The following is a 20,127-nucleotide window of genomic DNA, read 5'->3' on the forward strand; positions in this document are numbered from 1 at the left end:
TAGGGTTTATGCTGAGAGATCTGCTGTGAGTCTGATGGGCTTCACTTTGTGGGTAACCCAATCTTTCTCTCTGGCTGCATTTTTTTCCTTCATTTCAACCCTGGTGAATCTGACAATTATGTGCCTGGGGGTTGCTCTTCTTGAGGAATATCTTTGTGGCGTTCTCTATATTTCCTGGATTTGAATGTTGGCCTGCCTTGCTAGGTTGGGGAAGTTCTCCTGGATAATATCCTGAAGAGTGTTTTCCAGCTTAGATTTATTCTCCCTGTCACATTCAGGTACACCAATCAACTGTAGATTAGGTTTTTTCACATAATCCCATATTTCTTAGAGGCTTTGTTCATTTCTTTCACTCTTTTTTCTCTAATCTTGCCTTCTCATTTTTTTTCACTGAGTTGGTCTTCAATCTCTGATATCCTTTCTTGTGCTTGATCAATTCGGCTATTAAAACTTGTGTATGCTTTGCAAAGATCTTGTGCTGTGTTTTTCAGCTCCATCAAATCGGTTATGTTCTTCTCTAAGCTGGTTATTCTCGTTAGCATTTTCTCTAACCTTTTTTCAAGGTTCTTGGTTTCTTTGCATTGGGTTAGAACATGTTCCTTTAGTTCAGAGAAATTTATTACCCACATTCTGAAGCCTGCTTCTGTCAATTCATCAAACTCATTCTCCATCCAGTTTTGTTCCCTTGCTGGTGAGGGATTGTGATCCCCTGGAGGAGGAGAGACGCTCTGGTTTTTGGTGATTTCATCCTTTCTTCATTGGTTTCTTCCCTTCTTCATGGATTTATCTACCTTTGGTCTTTGAAATTGGTGGCTTTTGGATGGGGTCTCTGAGTGGAGGTCCTTTCTGTTGATGTTGAGGCTATTTCTTTCTGTTTTTTAGTTTTTCTTCTAACAGTCAGGCCTCTCTGCTGCTAGACTGCTGGAGGTTCCCTCCAGACCATGCTTGCCTGGGAATTACCCATGGGGGCTGCAGAACAGTAAAGGTTTCTGCCTGTTCTTTCTTCTGGTATCTTTGTCCCAGAAGGGTACCCACCAGATGTCAGCCAGAGCTCTCCTTTATGACATTCCTCTTTGAATATATCAGGGTCAGGGAGCTGCTACAGGAGGCAGTCTGTCCCTTATCAGAGCTCAAGTGCTGTGCTGGGAGCTCTGTTATCCATTGTCCTGTTCAGAGCTGCTGGGTAGGGACATTTAAGTCTGCTGCAGTGGAACTCACAACCGCCTCTTTTCCCAGGTGCTCTGTTCTGGGAAGGTGGGGCTTTATTTATAAGTCCCTGATGTGCTGCTGCCTTTTTACAGAGATGCCCTGCCAAGCAAGGAGGGAGTTTAGTTACAGTCTGCCTGCAGAGGTGTTGCTGGGCTGCTGCAGGCTCTGTCCAGTTGCTGTGTAAATGTTTGTTTACACAGGTAAGTTTAGAACTGCCTCAGTAATGGTGGACTGCCTCAGTAATGGCAGATTGCCTCAGTAATGGCGGGCTGCCTCAGTAATGGCAGGCTGCCTTGATAATGGCAGGCTGCCTCAGTAATGGTGGACTGCCCTTGGTAATGGAGGAATAGAGGATGGCTTTCCCCCAGGGAGCTCAACAGTCCTGGGTCGAGCTCAAACTGCTGCATTGGCTGCAAAACTCTCAAGCCAGCACGTTTCAGATTGCTGCTCTTTGTCAGGGTGGAACCCGCCTAGCCAGATCACCTGGCTCCCTGCCTTCAGTTCCCTCTTTTTCAGGAAAATGTGCAGTTCTGTCTCACAGGTGTTCCAAGTGCCAGTTAAAATGGCCACCCAGATTTGTGCAGGTTTTTGTGCTGGAAACCCATGGCACTTGTCAGCTGGTGTGAATCTCCTGGTCTGTGGGCTGTAAAAACCATGGGAGAAGTGCAGTATCTGAGCTGGAGTTGCCGGAAAAGCCCTGATAGGCTCTGTTGTGTAGTAGAGGGGTTCCTCTGGTCTGCTGCACTTCCCATGTGAGGCAGCACCCCACCCTGCCTTGGCTCTCCCTCCTTGGGGAGGGACACCCACTGTCCAACCAGCCCCATTGAGATGCACCTAGTACCTCTGTTGGAAATGCCGCAATCACTCACCCTCTGCATCACTCTCACTGGGAACTACGCTCCGGAGCTATTCCTATTTGGCCATCTTGGCAGAGCCAGCCTAAAAATTCCCATACTATATAATAAAGGCCATTTTTGCTTTGCATGGGCCATAAATATGACCATGCAAGGTGAAACCATACAAAAAGAACTTTAAAATCAATAGGAAATATTATTGTTTCATGGTCCTTAAAACTTTTTGTGAAAGCATTTAAAACTCACTTTTTGCTGGCTATAAATATATAGAGAAGCAGAAAAATAGCAAGGCTAATATTTATTTACAGCATTGTAATTTAAAAATTAAAAATGTTGGAAATTAAAGCATTTAATATGTTAAAACAAAACAAACTTTCTAAGAGTAGCTTGAACAGTGTTTGCCTCTTCTTTTCATTGTATAACTTACAATACAGAGTGAGCATGTTTTCTATGTCTAGGCTGACTTCTAAGTTTGGATCAGTTTCCACCTGTTATCTTTGGCATTTATATTGTTGTGAAATAGCTCCAAATTTTCTTTAATGTGAAGTTTTTGCCATCACTGCTTCCTCTAGGTTGCCTTTATCCTTTTCATCACAACCACTTTGCTCGTTCCTATCAGTAAATTCCTTTTCCACAGGTGCTGTGGGCTGCAGCTCCACAGTCTCTTGAGCAGTAGCAGCGTCAGCATGTCCCTGGTCAGCCAGTTTTTCTACAACTCCATTCAAATTTTATTCCCAACATTATCACTTTTTGTTTCTTTACTGCAGTTTCATCTCTATCAGCCAATTCTCTCTCTTGATTATACATTTTGGTAAAAGGTCATATGAGTTTACTATTGAGAGACAAGGAGACAACACTGGTTGTGTCTCAAACCACATGCTTTGCTGTGTGTGAACTGAATAACAGGCTCACAGTTACCTATCACTGACATATTTTGAAACAAGTAACATTTATTAGTCACTGGTCATGATGCACATCTGTTATTTACATAGGGAGTTGTGGATTGAAGTGCTAGCAAAGACGCTTATTACTTTAGGCAGTTACTTGCAGTGAATATATTGTGGTAAATAAAATGTGAATTGTATTGTTGTAGGACTGGTGTTATTTAGCTCAACACAGTAACCTATATTTGTGCATATTAGGATCATGTAAAGTGAAGACTGTATTTGCAGTGTTCGAAGGTGTGTGAATTCATCCATTTAGTGCTCTCAGCATTTGAAGGTGACAAATAAATTACATCTCTGGCTTTCTTGATGTGAGTCTTCAGGAACCTCTTCTATAAAGCCAAGAAATGTGTGGTTAAAAAAACCAAAGAGCTTTCTATAATGGCCATTTAAGTTGGCTGAGTTTTAGATTAGATTATACTGTGTTATGAGGTACATATACCAATGGGCCTTTAAATAGAATATGGTTGAATTACAGTGTATTTGCTTTTATGAAAACCAGAAAGTTTTACATAAGTTCCCTTACTTTAATGATTTAACTTTATTTTTTACTATCTTTGAATTTCTTAGTTGTAACTCTTTTGATACCCAGAATAAAGACTTCAAGTCAGATCAAATATAATGTGTACCCTCTATTGTTAAATGAGCTTCTTACAATCCCAAGAGGCTCATTTTAAAAGCCTGTTTGCTTTCAGTCTCCTTGGGGGTTAACTGCACATGAAGGAATAGAAATTATTTGGACCTTTGACTTCTTGGAGGAGCAACAAATTATTAGCATTATTTATTAAAATATCTAATCATGGTTCATTATTCTGATTTCAGAAGTATTCATCAATGCACATCTCCAAATTCTCCCCACAGAAAATAACAGAATAAATTATTTGAACCATGTTGGAAAGGTATTTATTGTTTTTTAAATCATAAAGTTATTTTTGATTTTAACAAACCAGCTAACCATGAAGGTATTTATCTAATGACAGCAGTTACTGTGTTCCACTCTGGTTTTTATAAAAACTATCTCAAGTCTAGTAGGAGAAACAGAAATGAAAATAATTAAAATATGGTTTGTAGTCGGGGAGAGTGGTTACCAGATGCTATGAGACTACTGGAAAAACACCAAACCTAGCTTTGAGGAAAATAAACCTAGTGGAGCTAGCTAAGAAAGGCAGCAGTAACTACCTCAGCAAAGAAGGGAGGATAAGTAGTTCTTTCAAGAACTGTAGGTAAAGAGGCATGAAAACCAACAAATAAATAATTATGAATTCTAGATACCAAAAGAAGTTCTGTGCGAGAGCTGAGGCTAGAGAGACAAACAGGTGAAATTCGTATGCCATGTTATGGAATTGTACCATGACAGTAACAGAGCCAAGAAAGAGATTTGAAAGAACAGGTACATGTTCTGATCCGAATTTTAAGAAAATAATTTCAGCAGCTTTTGTGAATGATCAGAAAGGGAGGCAGTAAAGAAGACAGTAGTCAGCTGAGAGGTAAAATGGGCTCAGTCTAAGTCAGCAGCAGTGGGAGTTGAGAGACTGGGGAGGCCTCTGGAGGTATTATGGAGGTAGAATCAACTGACTCCCTGTTTTCTGGTTTTAACTTGGTGATTACGTAAGATATTGAATAAGAAGAGGCTTAAGTTGGAGGAATAAAATGGTAAATTTAGTTTTCAAAAACTTTGACGTTGAAAGAAATGTAAGTCATGGAATGAGATTTCCTGCCTAAGATTAAAATTGCATTGTTGCATTTTGATTCTGCTCTTTGAATGGCCTGAGATGAATAACTCCTGAGAGTAACTGAGCGGGAAGACAGAAGGTGCCACTACCCTCCCATCCAACACAGGGAGGCAATGTTAGGGCCCTGTGGAGACAATCGAAAGGCAGCTCCCTGTTGGAGATTAGATTAATAGCTTTATTGTCCAGGACGAAGGAAGCAAATAGCTCTTTTTCTGTGTCTAAACAAAATAGTCAGGGAAGGTTGTTAGGGCTTCGGGTACCAAAACTGGCGTATGACTCAGACTATTGCATTTTATGTTTTGGATGGTTCATGCTCTGAGAAGCAGCAATATATGAGAACAAGGCTGAAGGAGTGCTGTAAATGACCCTGTGACAGTGGCTGAAGGATATACCAGAAATAGAGGAACTGACTCTCATATCTAGCATATATCTTAGAATACGTCCAGGTCACCCACTGCTATGTACCAGAACTCTTCATCATGGTCACAGGCCAAAATGTCTCATACAAAAAGCCATACAGTGCCCTTTTCACTTTTTCTAAATGTAAACAGGAAAATAATCAAAACCATTTTTAGCTTACATGGAAGAATATCTCGGTATCTGTTTTTTGCTCTGTTGCGTGGATGATTCCCAGAGTTGAACTCACCAGGCAGATTCTTAAGTTCTAAAGCCTTTAAAAGGTAATAAATAAATAAATAAGTTGTGTATTTACAATAACCAATAAAAAAGAAAAAATCTGCCTTTGCTTAGTGCTCATGATCCTAAACCCCTATATGACATGACCTGCTATTTAATGTATTTTATAATAAGTGAAGTTAGATCCCCATTTAAAAAGTGCTATATAAAATATCTCAAGTTTCAGATGCTAGGCAATAAGTTACTTAATAAGAAAATGTTAAACTTTATGGAGATCCTTTCCACTTGAACTTCATTTTGTTCTTCTTTCATAAAAAAGAAAATACAGACTATTCACTTCTGAGAACCTACCCACAGGTCTATCACTTTGCAAACAAAAATAACAAAATAACAGCAACAAAAACATATAAACAAAAAATTTATACAAACAGTCTCACAATTTACCCTTACCCTTCGAAGAAATTATAGTTAGGACCCTAAGAATCCTGCCTTTCAAAAAATTTCTTTACCAGGTGTGAATTCAACAAACGCTTACTGAGGATTTAATAGGTACCTGGCCCTGTTTCAGATACTGGAATACAAAGAAGAATTTTAATGACCTTGTCCTTAAGGAGTGAACATAGTAGTTAGAGGACATGTAATTAAATACCATGTAACCAATGTACAGAGACACTAGTATAAATGACAGCACTAGATTGTACCTAAAAGTCAAGAAGAAAAGCTCCTAGCTGGGCGTGGGGGTTCACACCTGTAATCTCAGCACTTTGGGAAGCCGAGGTGGGGGAATCACCTGAGGTTGGGAGCTCGAGACCAGCCTGACCAACATTGAGAAGCCCCATCTCTACTAAAAATACAAAAAAATTAGCTGGATATTGTGGTGCATGCCTGTAAACCCAGCTACTTGGGAGGCTGAGGCAAGAGAATTGCTTGAACCTGGAAGGTGGAGGTTGTGGTCAGTCGATATCATGCCATTGCACTCCAGCCTGGGAAACAAAAGTGAAACTATCTCGAAAAAAAAAAAAAAAAAGAACAAGAAGAAAGCTCCTAAAGGGGAATTAGCCCTTGAACTAGGCCTTAGAGAGTCACCAGAAGTTAGCATATGAAAAGCAGTGTGTATGTAGAAGGAAAGAGGAGAGAAGGTGAAGGGGTAGAAATAATGGAGGCATACACGTCCCTTTGGGAAATTGTGACTAACATTGTAATAAGAACACAGAGCACATGATCTAGCCCAAAAAAACTATAAACAATCTTGTTTCATATATAAATGAAATTAGGAGATAGCTAGTCTTACTCTCTTAGAATATTTGTGGAGAAAGTCTGAGAATCTATACATTTTCAAAGCTCTTGGGTAACTCTTGTGTAGCCAACCTAGCAACCACTGCCATGGGTAACAAGGAGGATGTGAAGGTTTTAAGTAGTATGAGAAAATGATCAAGTCTGTATGAAAACCAATTCTAAAATTAATATGAAAGAAATCTATGGGAAGAATGAGAAAAATTTCATAAACGAATAATGATGGGAGATGAGTCTTATTAGATGTGAAAAGATAATATGAAGCTATGCTAATTAAAAGAATAATACCAATAAAGGAATAAGAAAATCAGTAAAAAAAGTCCAAAAATAAATTAAAATATATGTAGGGCTCTAGTATATGATAAAAGCGGCATTTTACATCACTTGAGAGAAATCCCAGGAGAATCTTGGGACAACTGGTTAGCTATACAATGCTGGGTCCCTATCAAACATCTTACATCAAATTAAATTCTAGCTGCATCACATCAAAGATTTAAATGCTTAAAAAATCATAAAAGTACTAGCAAAAACATGAAACAATTATTGCAATACCAGAGTAAAAGAAGCATTCCTAAAAAGCACAGAAAGCCCCAAATCCAGAACGCCAAAAGAGAAGATTGCCATATCTGACCACTAAAAATCAGCTATTTCTTCATGGTAAATACACATGCTTGTGCACATGCATGTGCACCTGTGTGTAACATAAATGACAGCAGAAAAAACACATGTAAGACACACAAAGGGATAATTTTTTCCTTAAAGAGTTAGTAATCAATAAGGAAAAAAATAGAAAATGGAGCAAAGAATTGAAACTATCAGTTCACTGAAAACATAAAAGGTTTAAAAACATATGGAAAGATATTCTTTTGTTGTCAAATAAATACCAATTAAATAATCAATAAGAATGTGTCACTTAAGAGATGAGAAAAGATCCAAGCAATTGATAGCCCAAAATATTAATATTATCTTTCTAGAAATTTGTTCTAAAAACATTTACATATGTATGCATACAGTATATGAAGAGAGATGGCTGCTGTTCATAACAGCAAAGACCAGAACAATCTAAACGTCCAATGTTCTAAGTGTTGCATCGTAGTTAATTACATGGATAACTACCTTAATTTCAGAAATTAAATATTATAAGTACCTCAATTTTGGAAATCATATAACTTATCCATATAACTACCATGCAATACTTAAGAAAAAATGAGATACTGCTATATGTGCTGATAATATATTTGGAAATTGTATCTAGGTGGAAAACAAATTTAAGGATGTAAAGTACATTCCAACAATTTTCTTTAAAAGTTTACATGACAAAATGAATAGTGTAAAGGGGCCCTAGAAAGTCACGAGAAAAAAAGAGAGACTTTCTATTTTATGCCCTTTTATACTATTTGGCTTTTTTTAAAATTTTACCATGTACATCTATTACCTTAAAATATATATAATATTTAAAAACAATGTACTTAAACCAAATAAAAAAAGAAAAGAAGCCCCCTGGCAATTATGCAAAAAAAGAAATCACATATGGACTTTTGTTAAGAAAATATTTACCATAAACTCCTCCTGCATGATAGCAAATGCTGCTGTTTTTTTCTCAAGCATTTTCAAACAATCCTTGATGGCTGACTGCTCATGTAAATTGAATATTAATGGCCGAATCTGAGCCAACTGATCTAGTTCCCCTTCAGAAACAATTTTGTGTGTATCTAAAGAAGAGAAAAATTCACATCTGTAAGTTACTGGTATGTTTGTGAAGGGAGATTTTATTTTTGTTTCTGTTTCTCTTAAAGGCTCAGCATTTAAGGGTGAATGGAAGTTTGTTTTTCCACGTGTGAAGAATCTATTACTTTGAAAGAGGCTTCCTTTGAAAAAATCATGGCATGTACACCTTGAAATTAAACAAAATCCACTGTCCTTGGAGAAAACTGTTCAGTGGTACAAACACAACGAATGCTGTGGTTTGAGAAGTGTTCTGTTTTATAATGTGAATTGGACAGTTACACCAAGACAAGAATGTCCAAGGCTTGGATTAGGAAAAAGAGAGAACTTTTGCCCTCCCTGGGAACAAACTTTTGGAAGTTCCTAGAGTCTGAGATGTAAGGATGCAGAGAGTCCACATCTTGTTTCATTACTCTGAAACAGACTGAACACAAACACATACACACCAAGGATGGAGAGGATCTATGCAAGGTAATTAATAAGACTGAATAATAAATATGTATGGATACTTGTAACCAATATTAGAAATAACATTCTATTAATATTTAATAGCACACCTTAAAATATATAAAATATTTAAAAACAATGTACTTAAACCAAATAAAAAAAGAAAAGAAACCCCCTGGCAATGATGTAAAAAAAGAAATCACATATGGACCTTTTATTTTTTTAAATTATGATCTTTTAGGTCATGTTGACAGTCAAGGTTCCAAATATCTAAAATTTTATACATCATCTCCACTGGCCAAAATGCAATAAATCTAGAAGTCAATAGTTAAAGCATATTTTAAAAGTTTCAAAATTTTGAGATAAGATATTCAAGTAAAGTTCTCATAATCTCTTTGCAAAGCCAAATAATGTGAACAAAATTCAAGTTAATACCAGCAAAAAGATATATAAAAAACAATACAGAAAAAGAAAGAGATGGAAATTTCTAACAATCTGCACATTCCTGGGAAGCACATCTTATCTTGGAACTCCACTGTATCCAGAGGCTCTTTGTAGGGTTCAAAGTGAGGGCTGTTGGTTGGGATAGACAGGCACAGAAATCCTAAAATTTCTCACAAATATCCCAAACCTTAGTATGAGAGGAGGTCTAAGCAGGCTAGAAGGAGAGATAAAACTCCCCAAGAGTAGAAGCCATTTTGATCATCTTTGATCTCTAACAGAAAACCCCTTAGACTTTCCCACTGTGTTTCACCTTTGCTAGAGCAAAAGCTGGAGAAGGCGGAGAGAAAAAACAATGAAAATGTAGAAGACTGTAACAAACACTGGCATTGACTCCCCAACACTGATTCTATCCCTATGGTTAGTTAAAGCCATTTGTGATCATTCCACAGTAAGATCTTTCCAGTGAATAATTCAGAAATAGGTAGGTGATTTGTGTCAGCTATAGAAATAGGCAGGTCTTGCAAAAAAGAGAAGCAAACCTCTCTTCTACCCTCATCCCTCTGTACAGATGTAAAGCAGCATAAGGCCCTAATTATCATAGGCTGCCCTCTTATGGCCATAAAAGGAAGAAGTATAGCAAATGTGAAAAACATAAAGAACCTACGTTCTTGATGACATCAGCAATTGATCAGAACCTGGAATCATTCCAGCCAGTTTACAGAAAGTGATTTGATCTAGCTATTTGGTGCTGGTATCACCATTGGGTGGGCCTGAAGAGAAGATGCCTCTCTCATGATCAAAGAACAACACTGCATAATGGTCTGCCAAGAAAAGTTCTGTCTTTGTCACAATGAGGAAACTGAGAAAGTTGGAGACCATTTTTTCTAGCCACTGGCTCCTGAATGACACCACATGAGCAACAATGGAGAATTAAGAAAGTTACTACCGTAACTGTTGGCTCTAGTAACACATCACCTTAGCTATGATGAGGACCAGGAATGCCAAGCCTGCTATGACGCATAGCAACAAAATGGATGCCTCTCTACACATATACATCTTGGCTAAGTGCATATGATTGGTCAAGCCCAAATAAGCTACCAGGAGGTCTTGGAAAAAGTAATTTTTCATTTTTCTGCCTGGGCCATACAGGAAGGTACACTAGGAGAAGGGTATGATTGATGTTGAGTAAGGGCATGTATGATACGTGGTTAACATTTTAGCCATGCCACGCCCTTTGAGCTTCCTGCTCCTCGGCCCCCACCCCTTCAGCACACTTATCATTGTCCTCAGGCAAAATGCAGCCCTCCAAAATGTAGTTTATAAGGGAAGATAATGAGATCCAAATAAAAATGGAAATCAAGAAGAATTCATTCCTGCTCAATCAACAAAATTAAAGAGATACACAAAGTTATACATGTTCATAACAAAATGGAATAAAACGTGAAACACAGAAAAATAATAATACAACATAGCATACAGAATAATTTTTAAAATCTATTCTAAAATGGAAGATAAGCTTAAAAAAGAAAATTCACTGTGTATGCAACATCTGTCAAAAGAATAAGAGAATAAATTATTTTAAATAAGAGTTCATAAGGAGATAAGAAAACAATAAAATAAGGTAAAAAAAATAGTTTGTAAACCTAAGATAATAAAGCTCAAAAGTACATAATTATAGTAATAATTTATAATCAAACTCTGCAAGAAACAAAGCAGACAGTTGAAAATCAACTTATTGACACAGGACAAAGGCATGTGTAGATACATTAATGAAGAGAAGAAAGGTTTAAAAACAAACGATAAAAGCTAATGCAAGTGAGAACCTCATCAGAGGTTCAGGAGAAAAGTTAGAGACAGGGTGAGGAACTTGAGAAAAACTCCTTTATGGGGCAAGCTTAGGGAGTGAAAAAAACAGCATCCACAGGAATGGCACAAAGCATGCCCAGAATGTGTTCCCCTATTTCCCTAATGGACCAAAAGCATAAGAATCTGGGAAAAGGCATGAAACCCTGTCACCCTCGAGGCACAAGTGAAGACTCATTAACACTGGGGTAGGGAAGAGAGAAAAGCGTCCTGGACCCAGATCATAAGATATTCCCTACTCCTGCAGAATGGACAGAATAACAAAGCAGGTACCATCTGAGGCTTTCCTAAGACTGAGGCTGAACAAGGACATCAGAGAATGTTGCCCCAAACCAGGTTGAGAAGCAAAGTAATTTATAAATAAGAGCTCTCTACTGCTGGGAATAAGACAAGATTATGGAGAGGACCTTCTCTGAGGCGCATGTACATGGGAATACCTAAAGCAGAGGGTAGAGTAAATACTGAGGCAAATCCTCTATATGCAAGGCAACACTGGAGGAATTTAAAGTTGGTGGTGCACTAAGGGCAACCACAGCAACATCAAACCCAAGCCCTGCTCTATTATTGAGTAAACTGATGCAGCTCCTCACACTGAAGGCCTACCAAAAAAAAGATGCATGTCCATTTCTATTTGCCTCAGCCTCTAGAACACAGATAAAAAATACAATAGCTCCTCCTTATCTGCAGGGGCAATGTACCAAGACCCCCAGTGGATGCCTGATAAGGATAGTACTGAACCTTACTGCCATCAACTGAAACATACTTTTGTTCATGTCTTCTGCCCATAAATGTAATGCCTTTTCCATCTTAAGTAAGCACTTATCATGCACTGTGGCCATAACTTTGGCAGTCTGATGTACAACAGCAAAACTTCGATAGAAGATTAATTCTCACCACAGATCAAAGCAACTTTAGCATATGATTTTCCTTCTTTCCTTATTAAGTCAAGAACTTTCACCTTTTCATGTAACAAAACCACCTTACAGCTTCCTTTTGGCATATCCAAATTGCCAGCATCACTACTCTTTGGGGCCATTACTAAGTAAAATAAAAATTACTTGAACACAAGCACTGTGAGGCCAAAACAGTAGATCTGATAACCAAGATGACTACTAATTGATTAAAAGGCAGGTGGCATAAATAGCACGAATATGCTGGACAAAGGAATGATTCACTCCCAGGCAGGACAGAGCAGGACAGTGTGAGATTTCATCACACTACTCAGAAGAGTATGCAATTTAAAACTTATTGTTGATATGTGGAATTTTCCACTTAACATTTTTAGTCTGTGGTTGACTGCAGGTAACTAAAACTATGAAGAGTGAAACCACAGATAAGACATTTTTACTTCTGTCACTAGACTATATGATATCCAGTTTTCAACCAAAAAATTATACAGTACACACAGAAGTAAGAAAAGGAGAAAAAAAGTTGTCAAGAAACAAAGCAATCAACAGAAACAGACAGAGATATAACATGTTAAAACTGTTGAGGGATGAATTAAAAATAGTGATAATCAATGTGTGAAAAGTCAGTGGGAAAAGTAAACAACATACATAAACAAATGGGGGATTTCAATGGAGAAATGGAAGCCATAAAAAAGAATCAAGTGAAAATACTTAAAGTAAAAAATATTTTTAAAAATTAAGCATGTCATTGATAGCTCATCAGTAGATTTTACAGAGGCAAGAAAAGAATTCATGAATTACAAAATAGGTCAAGAGCAATTATCCCAATTAGGACACAGAGAAAAAATGTAGATGAGGGGCAGAGAAGAAGAGACCATCCAAGAGTTACAAGCCAATATCAAAAGACTAATATATTATACCTGTAAGTGGAATCCCAAAATAGAAAAGAAGGAGAATTGGGCAGAAGAAACATTTAAAAAGATAATAACTGAGAATTTTTTCCAAAATGAATGAAAGACATCACGCCTCAGATCCAAAAGCTCATCAAAAACAATATAAGCCAGAAGACAATTGAGTGACATCTTTAAAGTAATTAAAAAAGTCCACACAAAGAAATTAAGATTTCAGAAAATACATGACTAATTATAAAAGCTAGCATTATAGTAACAATAATGTGTAACTTCACTTTTTCTTTTCTACATGATTTAAGAGATGACATTTTTCTAAATTATTAGTCTAAAAATAAATAATTACTATAACTTTAGATTGCAACTCCACATTTTGTTTTCTATACAAGACACTAAAGCATTAAAAATATTTTATGTTTCAGGACACAAAATGTACAAAAATGTAATTTTGTGGTAACAAATGAAAAACTTAAGTAAAATTTAAAAAAACTGTGCTCCTTTAACAGTTTTGCCCCCCTAAAAACTGTTAAAGGAGCACAGTTTTTTTTCATTTTACTGAATTAAGCTGGCATAAATTCAAATTTGAATAAGTTTAGGATGTTAAATATAATACTCATGATAACCACAAATAAAATAGCTAACCAATATACATTAAAGAAATTTTTAAAGAATTTAAACATTGCATTACAAAAAGCAACTAAATACAAAAGAAAACAGTAAGACAAAAAAAATGAGGAACAAAAAAGCTACAAGAAATTTTTTTTAAAACAGCAAAATGATAGAAGTCCCTCCTTATCAGTAATTACTTTAGATGTAAATGGATTAAACTCTCCAATTGAAAGAGAGATTGGCAGAATGTATTAAAAACAAAAACATGATCCAACTATACACTGTCTACAAAGGACTCACTTTAGATCCAAAGACACGAATAGGTTAAAAGTAAAAAAAAAAAAAAAAAAAAAAAAAAAAAAAAAAAAAAAAAAAAAAAAAAAATCATGCAAACAGGAACCAATACAGAGCATGAAGAGCTATACTAATATAAGACAGAATAGATTTTAATTTTAAAGTTTAAAATGAAAAAGAAGGACATTATATCCCATAAAAGGTTTGATACAGCAAGAGCATATAATGATCATAAACATTTATGCACCTAATAACAGGCCATCAAAATACACAAAGCAAAAATTGACAGAAATGAAGAGACAAACAATTTTACAATAATAATTGAAGACTTCATTTTCATTAATAGATAGAACAACTGGACAGAGATAGGTAAGAAAAAGGAAGATTTTAACAATACAATAAATCAAGTATATCTAACAGATATATACAGGATGCTCTGTGTAACAACAGACCACATATTTAAGAACACATGGAGTATCTTCCATGCATTAGGCTATAAACTAAGTATCAATCAATTTTAAAAGATTGATATCATAAAGAGTTTCTTCTCCAAATATAAGAGATAAAGTTAAAAATCCAAAGATAAACTGAAAAATTTACAAATTTGTGAAAATTAAACAACATGGTTATAAAATACCAATGGATCAAAGAAAAAATTACAAGGGAAATCAGAAACATTTAGAAATGAATGAAAACATAACTCAACATTTCAAAACTATGAAACACAGCAAAAGCAGTTTTGAGGGAGAAATTTATAGCTATAAAATGATTACATGAAAAAAGACCTTGAATAAACAAACTAGCTTTATAACGTAAGGAACTACAAAAAAAAGAACAAGCTAAAGCTAAAGCTAACAAAAGGAAGGAAATAATAAAGATTAGAACAGATATCAGAATATAAAATATATAAAAAAGAAAAATCAATGAAACCAAAAGCAAGTTCTTCAAAGGTATCAACAAACCGAGAAACCTTTAATTAGATAAACTAAGATAAAAAGAGAAAAGACTCATATTACTAAAATCAGGAATAAAAATGAGGATATCACTATCAAAAAAAAAAAAACCTGGATAACTTCAATGAAATAGACAAATTCATGGAAACACAAACTCCACCAAGACCAAACCACAAAAAAATAGAAAATCTGAATAGACCCATAACTAGTAAGGTGATTGAATACGTTATCAAAACTATCCAAAAAAAGTAAGCCCTGGACCCGATGACTTCACTGGTAAATTCTACTAAACATTTAAAAAAGAACTAACACCAATACTTCTCAAACTGTTCAAAAAGTTTAAAGAGTAGGGAACACTCCCCAACTCACTCTAAGAGGCCAGCACTAACCTGATATCAAAGCCAAACAATGACCTACAAGAAAAGAAAATTAAAGGTCAATATCCCTCTTAAATGTTACTGTAAAAATCCTCAAGAAAATACCAGCAAACCAAATACTGAGTAGCAGCAAACCAAATATTGAGTAGCATATTAAAAAGATCATACACATGACTATATGGGATTTATTACAGGAATGCAAGGATGGTTTAACATATAAAAATCAAGGTAATACAATATGTTAACAGAATGAAAGGGGGGAAGAAACCTCCACGATTATCTCAATTGATGGAGAAAAAGTATTTGACAAAATTCAACATCCTTTCAAGGACATATTCTTTTTTTTGAGACAGAGTTTCACTCTGTCACCCAGGCTTGAGTGCAGTGGTGCTATTTTGGGTCACCACAACCTCTGGCTCCTGGGTTCAGGTGATTCTCCTGCCTCAGCCTCCCAAGTAGCTGGGATTATAGGCACCTGCTACCATACCCGGCACTTGCTGTTTGTTTATTTTTTTCTTTTTAGTAGAGACAGGCTTTCACCATGTTGGCCAGGCTGGTCTTAAACTCCTGACCTCAGGTGATCTGCCCACCTGAGTCTCCGAAAGTGTTGGGATTACAAGCATGAGCCACTATGCCCAGCCTATTTTTTTATAGAAAACAAATTCAACAAACTAGGAATATAAGAAAGACACCTAAATATAATAAAGTTTCTATATGGAAAACCAATAGCAAACATACTCAATGTTGAAAGAGTAAAAGCTTTTCCCCTAAGATCAGAAGCAAGGCACAGACGCCACTTTCACCACTTTTATTTAACACAATGCTGGAAGTCCTAGTCAGAGAAATTAGGAAGAAAAAGAAATAAAAGGCATCCAAATTGGAAAGCAAAAAGTAAACATCTCTGTTTACAAATGATATGATATATATGTATAAATCCTAAAGATTATTGGATTTTTTTACACATACATACACATAAACACAGTTAAGAAATAAATTCAGTAAAGTAGCAGAATACAAAGTCAAACACAAAAATACATTGCATTTATATACATTCACATGAACAATCTGAAAATGAAATTAAGAAAACAATTTCATTTACAATAACATAAGAAAATAAATAAAATACTTTGAAATTAACTTAACCAAGAAAGGGAAGGGAAAGACTTATACAAAGAGACCTACAAAACATTGCTGAAAAAAAATTAAACAAATACATCCCATATTCATGGTTTGGAAGATTTAATATCATTAAGATATCAGTACTACCCAAAACGATCTACAAATTCAGTGCAATCCTTATCAAAATCTCAATGATCCCTTTTGCAGAAATAGACAAACTCATCCTAAAATTCACATGGAAATTCAAAGGACCCGAAATAGCTAAAAACAATCCTGAAAAACTTGGTGGAAAAAAGGGTCACACTTCACTTCTTCATTTCAAAACTTACTACAAAACTACAGTAATCAAAACAGTCTGGTACTGGCATAGACAGACATACAGGCCAAGAGAATAGACGAGAGAGACCAGAAACGAACTCCAATGATTTTCAAAAAAGCTGTCAAGGCCATTTAATGGGAAAAACACAGTCTTAACAATGAATGGTGCTGGGAAGTTGTCCACATGCAAAATAATGAAATTAGATCTTTACCTAATGCCATATATAAAAATTAACTCAAAATGGATCCATTACATAAATGTAAAAGCTAAAACTATAAAACTCTTACAAGAAAATATGGCAATATCTTCAAGACATTGGATCTGGCAATGATACCAAAAGTATATAAACAAATTTTTAAAAATATAATTACAAATGCTGAATTGCACACTTAAAATTGTTAAGATAGTAAATTTTCTGTTATATAAATTTTAGCACAATAAAAATAATTTGGAAAAAAATACCTCTAAGTAACCCATAGATCAAAGAGGAAGTCACAAGAGAAATAGGAAGATATTTTGTTAAAAATGAGATTTTATTTTTTAGAAAAGTTTAATATTAAAAAAATGAGCACATAGAATTTCTAAATATTCCCTGCCAAAGTTTCACCTATTATTAACATTTTACATTTGGATGGTACATTCAATAGTATTGAACCAATATTGATACATTTTTGTTAACTAAAGTCTATGCTGTATTTTGATTTTCTTAGATTTCCTTAATATCTTTTTACTGTTTCAGGGGCCCATCTAAAATAAACATTACATTTACTTGTCAAGTCTCCTTGGGCAACTTTTGACTATGATGGCTTCTCAGATTTTTCTTGTTTTTAATGACCCTGATAGGTTTGAAGAGTACTGGCCAGGTGTATTCTTCAATGTCTCACCATTAAAATTTGTCTAATTTTTTTTTCTTATGATTAAGACTGGGCTTATGGGTTTTCAGGAATAAGATCACAGAGGTAGAGTGCCATATTTATCCATCATATCGAGGGTATACTCTATCAACCTGATGTATGACAGTTGATGCTGACCTTGATCACTTGGCTGCAGTAGTTTTCATTAGGTTTCTCTACTATGCAGTTATTCTTTGTACTCCCCTGGAAGTTATCCTTTGCACTCTCTGGAAGAAAGTCAATATGTGCAACCCACACTTAAGAGGTAGGAATTATGATCCACTTCCTTTAGAATTGAATATCAACATAATTTATCAGGAATTCTTCTGCATGGGAGATTTGTCTCCCATTTACTAGCATATTTAATTTACTAGCATATTTAATCATTTAATTACATCAGTATGAACTCATGGATGATTATTTTATACTTCATACTATAATCCATTGTGCCATTAGATTGTTGTTCAAATTGTTCCACCTTTTGCTACTAAGAATGAGAAAACATGAACTGAATGAAAATAAAAACACCCCAAGATGTATGAGATGCAACTAAAGCAGTACTTACAGGAAAATCTGTTGTATTAAATGCTTACACTACTGCTGTCCCTCTGTATTTGCAGGGGATTGGTTCCAGGATCTCCCACAGATACCAAAATCCTCAGATGCTCAAGTCCTTCATATAAAATATCATAGTATTTGCATATAATCTAAGCATATCCTCTCTCTCGTATACTTTAAATCATGTTTAGATTACTTATAATACCTAACACAATATAAATACCATGTAAATAGTTTTTATACTATATTTTTAAAATTTGTAATTTTTTGCTGTATTGTTATCTTTGTTCTTCATATGTCTTTGATCTACAGTTGGTCGAATTTGCAGATGCAGAATCTACATTTATGAGGGCCAGCTGTATTTATGAAAAAGAAATATATCAATAATCTAAATTTCCACCTTAATAAATTAAGAAAAAATAAATAAAATCCAAAGCAAGAAGGAAAAAGGAAATAATAAAGAGCAGGAATCAATGAAATTGAAAACAATGAGAAAATAAGTGAAACTAAAAGCTAGTTCTTGGAAAAGATCAATAAAATTGACACAGTTTCTAGCCAAAGTGATCAAGAAACACAGAACAAAGACACATTTTACTAAATGGAAAAAAAGGGAGGTGATCAATTAAGAATTATAGACATTAAAAAGTTAATAAGGGAATATTATGAACAACTCTAGTCCCATAAGTTAGACAATTGACATGAATGGTACAAATTCACTGAAAAATGCCAACTGCCAAAGCTCATTAAAAAAAAAAAAAGACAACCTAAATAGTCCTATATCAATTAAATAAATTGAATATTGTTATGGGCTGAATTGTGCCCCTTCCCCCAAAATACATATGTACTAAGTCCTAACTCTCAGTAACTCTGAATGTGATCATATTTGGAGATAGGGTCTATAAAGTGGTGATTAAGTTAAAATGAAGTCATTAGAGTAGCCCTTAATGTAATATAACTGGTATCATTATAAGAAGAGATTAAGACACAGATATACACAGAGGGAAGACCATGTGAAGACACAGAGGAAAGAAAGCCATCTGCAAGCCAATAATCGAGGCCTCAGAAGAAAACAACCTTGCTGACATCTTGATGTTGGGCTGCTAGCTTACAGAACCATGAGAAAATATTTTTCTGTTGTCCAAACCATCCATTCTTGGATACTTTGTTACAGAAGCCCCCAAAAAACTAAAAACTAACACAAATATTTATTTAACAACATCACAAATTTCATGTCCAATTGGCCTCCCTGGCGAATTTTACCAAACATTTAAGGAAGCAATACTACCAATTTTATACAAACTTTTCCAGAATATTGAAGAGGAGCAAACGCTTCCCAACTAATTTTATAAGGGAAGCATTACTTTGATACTAAAACCAGAAAAAGAAATCACAAAAAAAGAAAATTATAGATTAATATCTGTCATTAAATAAACAGAAAATATAAAAGTCTTCAGGAAAATACTAGCAAATCAAATTGTAAAACGTAAAAACAATAATATGCCATGACCAAGTTGGGCTTATCCCAGGAATGCAAAGCAGGTTAGATATTTAGAAATCAACTAAGATAACTCATCATATATCAACAGGCAAAAAAAAGAAAAACGATATGATCATCTCAATAGATGCGGAAAAAGCATTTAACAAAAGTAAGTCCATTTATGATAACTCTTCTGGAAACTAGAATAAGAGGAAGGCACCCTTAACCTGACAAATGGCATTCACAAAAATCCTACAGCTAATATTATACTTTATTATGAAAAAAGAATACTTTCCCCATAAAATGGAGAATCTTGCAAGGATGTCCATTCTCTTTCCTCTTAACATTGTACCAAAGGTCCTAGCTAATGCAATAAGTAATTTAAAAAAAAAGAAAAAAGAAAGAAAGAAAAGAAAAGAAAAAGAAAGAAAAGTCATATACATTGGAAAGGTAGAAAAATAAAACTGTGTTTATTTACCAACAACATGAGTTATCTACATAGAAAAATTCCAAAAAATATATTTAAAAGGTCCTAGAATTAATGAGTGCGTTTAGGAAGGTTGA

At 35.1% G+C, this 20,127-nt stretch overlaps 1 protein-coding gene across 36 annotated transcripts in view; it reads right to left on the reverse strand.

The window, feature by feature from the left end:
• PTPN20 (protein tyrosine phosphatase non-receptor type 20) overlaps positions 1-20,127 on the reverse strand; it is a 103,690-nt gene that overhangs the window by 35,039 nt on the left and 48,524 nt on the right. For 13 of the 36 annotated variants that reach the window (XM_037729997.1, XM_037729994.1, XM_037729993.1 and 10 more), the window contains one exon: positions 8,227-8,381. The exons of 11 other annotated variants lie outside the window; for them this stretch is intronic. Coding sequence is in view for 16 of the 25 variants with exons in the window: in XM_037730011.1 (XP_037585939.1) it covers positions 8,227-8,381 (155 nt within the window). In the remaining 9 variants the exon portion in view is untranslated. Of the gene's footprint in view, positions 1-5,320; positions 5,412-8,226; positions 8,382-20,127 lie in introns of all 36 variants that reach the window. 12 more of the 36 variants (XM_037730016.1, XM_037730015.1, XM_037730014.1 and 9 more) reach the window with 1 other exon arrangement.

This window comes from Cebus imitator, unplaced genomic scaffold, assembly GCF_001604975.1.
Source record: "Cebus imitator isolate Cc_AM_T3 unplaced genomic scaffold, Cebus_imitator-1.0 Scaffold326, whole genome shotgun sequence".
Taxonomy (NCBI): domain Eukaryota; kingdom Metazoa; phylum Chordata; class Mammalia; order Primates; family Cebidae; genus Cebus; species Cebus imitator.